A 3,095-nucleotide genomic window follows, 5' to 3' on the forward strand; every position below is an offset into this window, starting at 1 on the left:
CCACAACCTTCAGGACCCCCGGACCTCCAAGGACCCCCAGGGACCCCCTGCCACCACCGCCAAATAGTGCAAAAATGACAAAATCAACACCCCAACTGGGCTGCTCACGGGGAATTCCCAGGGACCACCGACTCCTGCTGCTCCAACAGTCCTTCACCTTAATTGGTTTAATTGCCCCGCCCCCTCCTCTGATTGGCCGAAACTTTATTTGGCTTTACTCATCAACCGTTTGTCGTACACACTTGTGGATGGAACCAATGCCACTTACAGGCCTCTTTGTGTATACTGTGACCTGACGGGGGTTTATCTCCCGATTAGGGAGTCTTACTGGTTGAAATAAATGTAATATCAAAGGCTAGGAGTGTAAAGGCCCCCTAATAAGCTATGAATAATTTGGTGAATCAAATTGTGGTCCAATGGCGAGTGATCTTGATATATTTTTACAATCAGTCTTCTGCATCAATTGTATTGAGAGGCGCTCATTCCCTGCAAGCCCCCGGCACTAGGGAACCTACAGTACAGTACTCACCCAAATATGGATTTGTTTTGCCCAAATATGGAGTCCGGAGGTCATAATACTGATGTCATAGATAACTGATGTCACAGAAAGGCCTCCAATTTCATTGATAAGGGTACTACTCCAGTTTGTTTGGTGTATTTCAGAACAAGAAGAGATAAGAACTAGAAGTCAAAGTCTATTCTATTGTTTCTAGTTGTTTTCATTTATTTCAAACTTTACATTAAGCAATTATTTTTGGAAATACGATTATCCGAAATGTCTGCAACACAAGGTTTGGCTATTGGCATTGACCTGGGAACCACCTACTCCTGTGTGGGTGTTTTCCAGCATGGCAAAGTAGAAATCATTGCCAACGACCAGGGCAACAGGACCACGCCCAGCTATGTGGCTTTCACCGACACAGAGAGACTTGTCGGAGACGCAGCCAAGAACCAGGTGGCTATGAACCCGACCAACACCGTGTTTGATGCCAAACGATTGATTGGCAGAAAGTTTGATGACGCAGTGGTCCAATCAGACATGAAGCTCTGGCCCTTTAAGGTGATGAGTGACGGAGGAAAGCCCAAAATCCAGGTGGACTACAAGGGGGAGAACAAATCCTTCAACCCAGAGGAGATCTCCTCCATGGTCCTGGTGAAGATGAAAGAGATCGCAGAGGCTTACCTGGGCCACAAGGTGAACAATGCTGTTGTCACAGTCCCAGCATACTTCAACGACTCACAGAGGCAGGCTACAAAGGATGCTGGAACCATTGCAGGGCTGAATATACTGAGAGTAATCAACGAGCCAACTGCAGCTGCCATCGCCTATGGACTTGACAAAGTCAAGTCAGGAGAACGCAACGTCCTAATCTTTGACCTGGGCGGGGGCACATTCGATGTGTCCATTCTGACCATCGAGGACGGCATCTTTGAAGTCAAGTCTACAGCTGGGGACACTCACCTGGGCGGAGAGGACTTTGACAACCGTGTGGTCAACCACTTTATGGAGGAGTTCAAGAGGAAACACAAGAAGGACATCAGCCAAAACAAGAGGGCTTTGAGGAGGCTGCGCACAGCTTGTGAGAGGGCTAAGAGAACTCTGTCGTCCAGCTCTCAGGCTAGCATTGAGATTGACTCGCTTGCTGAGGGCATTGACTTCTACACTTCCATCACCAGAGCTCGCTTTGAGGAGCTGTGCTCTGACCTTTTCAGGGGCACATTAGAGCCCGTTGAAAAAGCCCTTAGAGATGCCAAAATGGACAAAGGAAAAATTCATGACATTGTTCTGGTTGGAGGCTCCACCAGAATCCCCAAAATACAGAAACTCCTGCAGGATTTATTCAACGGCAGGGAGCTGAACAAGAGCATCAATCCGGATGAAGCCGTGGCTTATGGAGCTGCGGTACAAGCCGCTATTCTGTCAGGCGATACATCTGAAAACGTTAAGGACCTGTTGCTGCTGGATGTGGCACCTCTGTCCCTGGGCATTGAGACAGCTGGAGGAGTTATGACAGCTCTCATTAAACGGAACACTACCATTCCCACTAAACAAACTCAGACCTTCAGCACATATCAGGACAACCAGCCTGGGGTCCTCATCCAGGTGTATGAAGGGGAGAGAGCCATGACCAAGGACAACAATCTCTTGGGCAAGTTTGATCTGAAAGGACTCCCACCCGCTCCCAGAGGGGTTCCTCAGATTGAGGTCACCTTTGACATCGATGCCAACGGCATCTTGAACGTGTCTGCAGTGGATAAAGGCTGCGGAAAAGAGAACAGGATAACCATCACCAACGATAAAGGCCGGCTCAGCAAAGAAGATATCGAGAAGATGGTGCAGGACGCAGACAAATACAAAGCTGAAGACGACATTCAGAGGGACAGAGTCAATGCCAGGAACTCGCTGGAATCGTACGCCTACAGAATGAAGAGCAGCGTGGAGGGTGATGACATGAAGGACAAGATCAGTGAAGAGGAGAGGAAACAGGTGGTTGAACAGTGTGATCAGGCCGTCACCTGGATGGACAACAACCAGTTAGCCGATAAAGAGGAGTACGAGCATCAGCTGAGAGAGCTACAAAAAGTGTGTGATCCCGTTATCAGCAAGACATACGCAGGAGGAATGCCTTCAGGAATGCCAGCAAGTGGCTGCAGAGACGAGGCACAAGGGAGCTCCCAAGGACCAACCATTGAGGAGGTTGACTAAAATGAAGTTATTGTTAAAAGAAAAGAAGAAAGAAATGGAATGAATACTTGTACATTCTTTAACTTTTATGAGCCCTTAATGTATCTGTGTTTTGTTGAACGTTTTGCATCTCACTATTTTTTTTCCTCACCTTTAGTCTCCTACTAAATTGGGACGTTGTAAAAAAAAAAGTCATTATATTAGTTAATAAAAAGAAGAAAAGAAAACAGCTTTCAACAGACCCTTCTCCAGGCCAAACAGTATAGGGGAGGCCCGAAAAAAAGAAAAGAAAAAAGATTATAAAAGACATTTTAAAATTAATTATGTACTGTGACTGGTCAAGGTGATGTAAAGTCTGAATCCAATGGGTCAGGTATTGTATACTGTATGCCTCTCAAAGTCCAACCAT

The 3,095-nt window shown here is 46.7% G+C and overlaps 1 protein-coding gene across 1 annotated transcript; it reads left to right on the forward strand.

Moving 5' to 3' along the window:
• Window positions 1-775: 775 nt before the first annotated feature.
• On the forward strand, window positions 776-2,707 carry LOC308288270 (heat shock 70 kDa protein 1-like; the record flags this gene model as incomplete). Its single annotated transcript, XM_080729664.1, has 1 exon — window positions 776-2,707. One exon carries the CDS (start codon window positions 776-778, stop codon window positions 2,705-2,707), a length of 1,932 nt encoding a protein of 643 aa, XP_080585790.1.
• Between the last annotated feature and the right edge of the window lie 388 nt (window positions 2,708-3,095).

Source organism: Nannobrachium achirus (genome assembly GCF_963921795.1).
Source record: "Nannobrachium achirus genome assembly, chromosome: 7".
NCBI lineage: Eukaryota > Metazoa > Chordata > Actinopteri > Myctophiformes > Myctophidae > Nannobrachium > Nannobrachium achirus.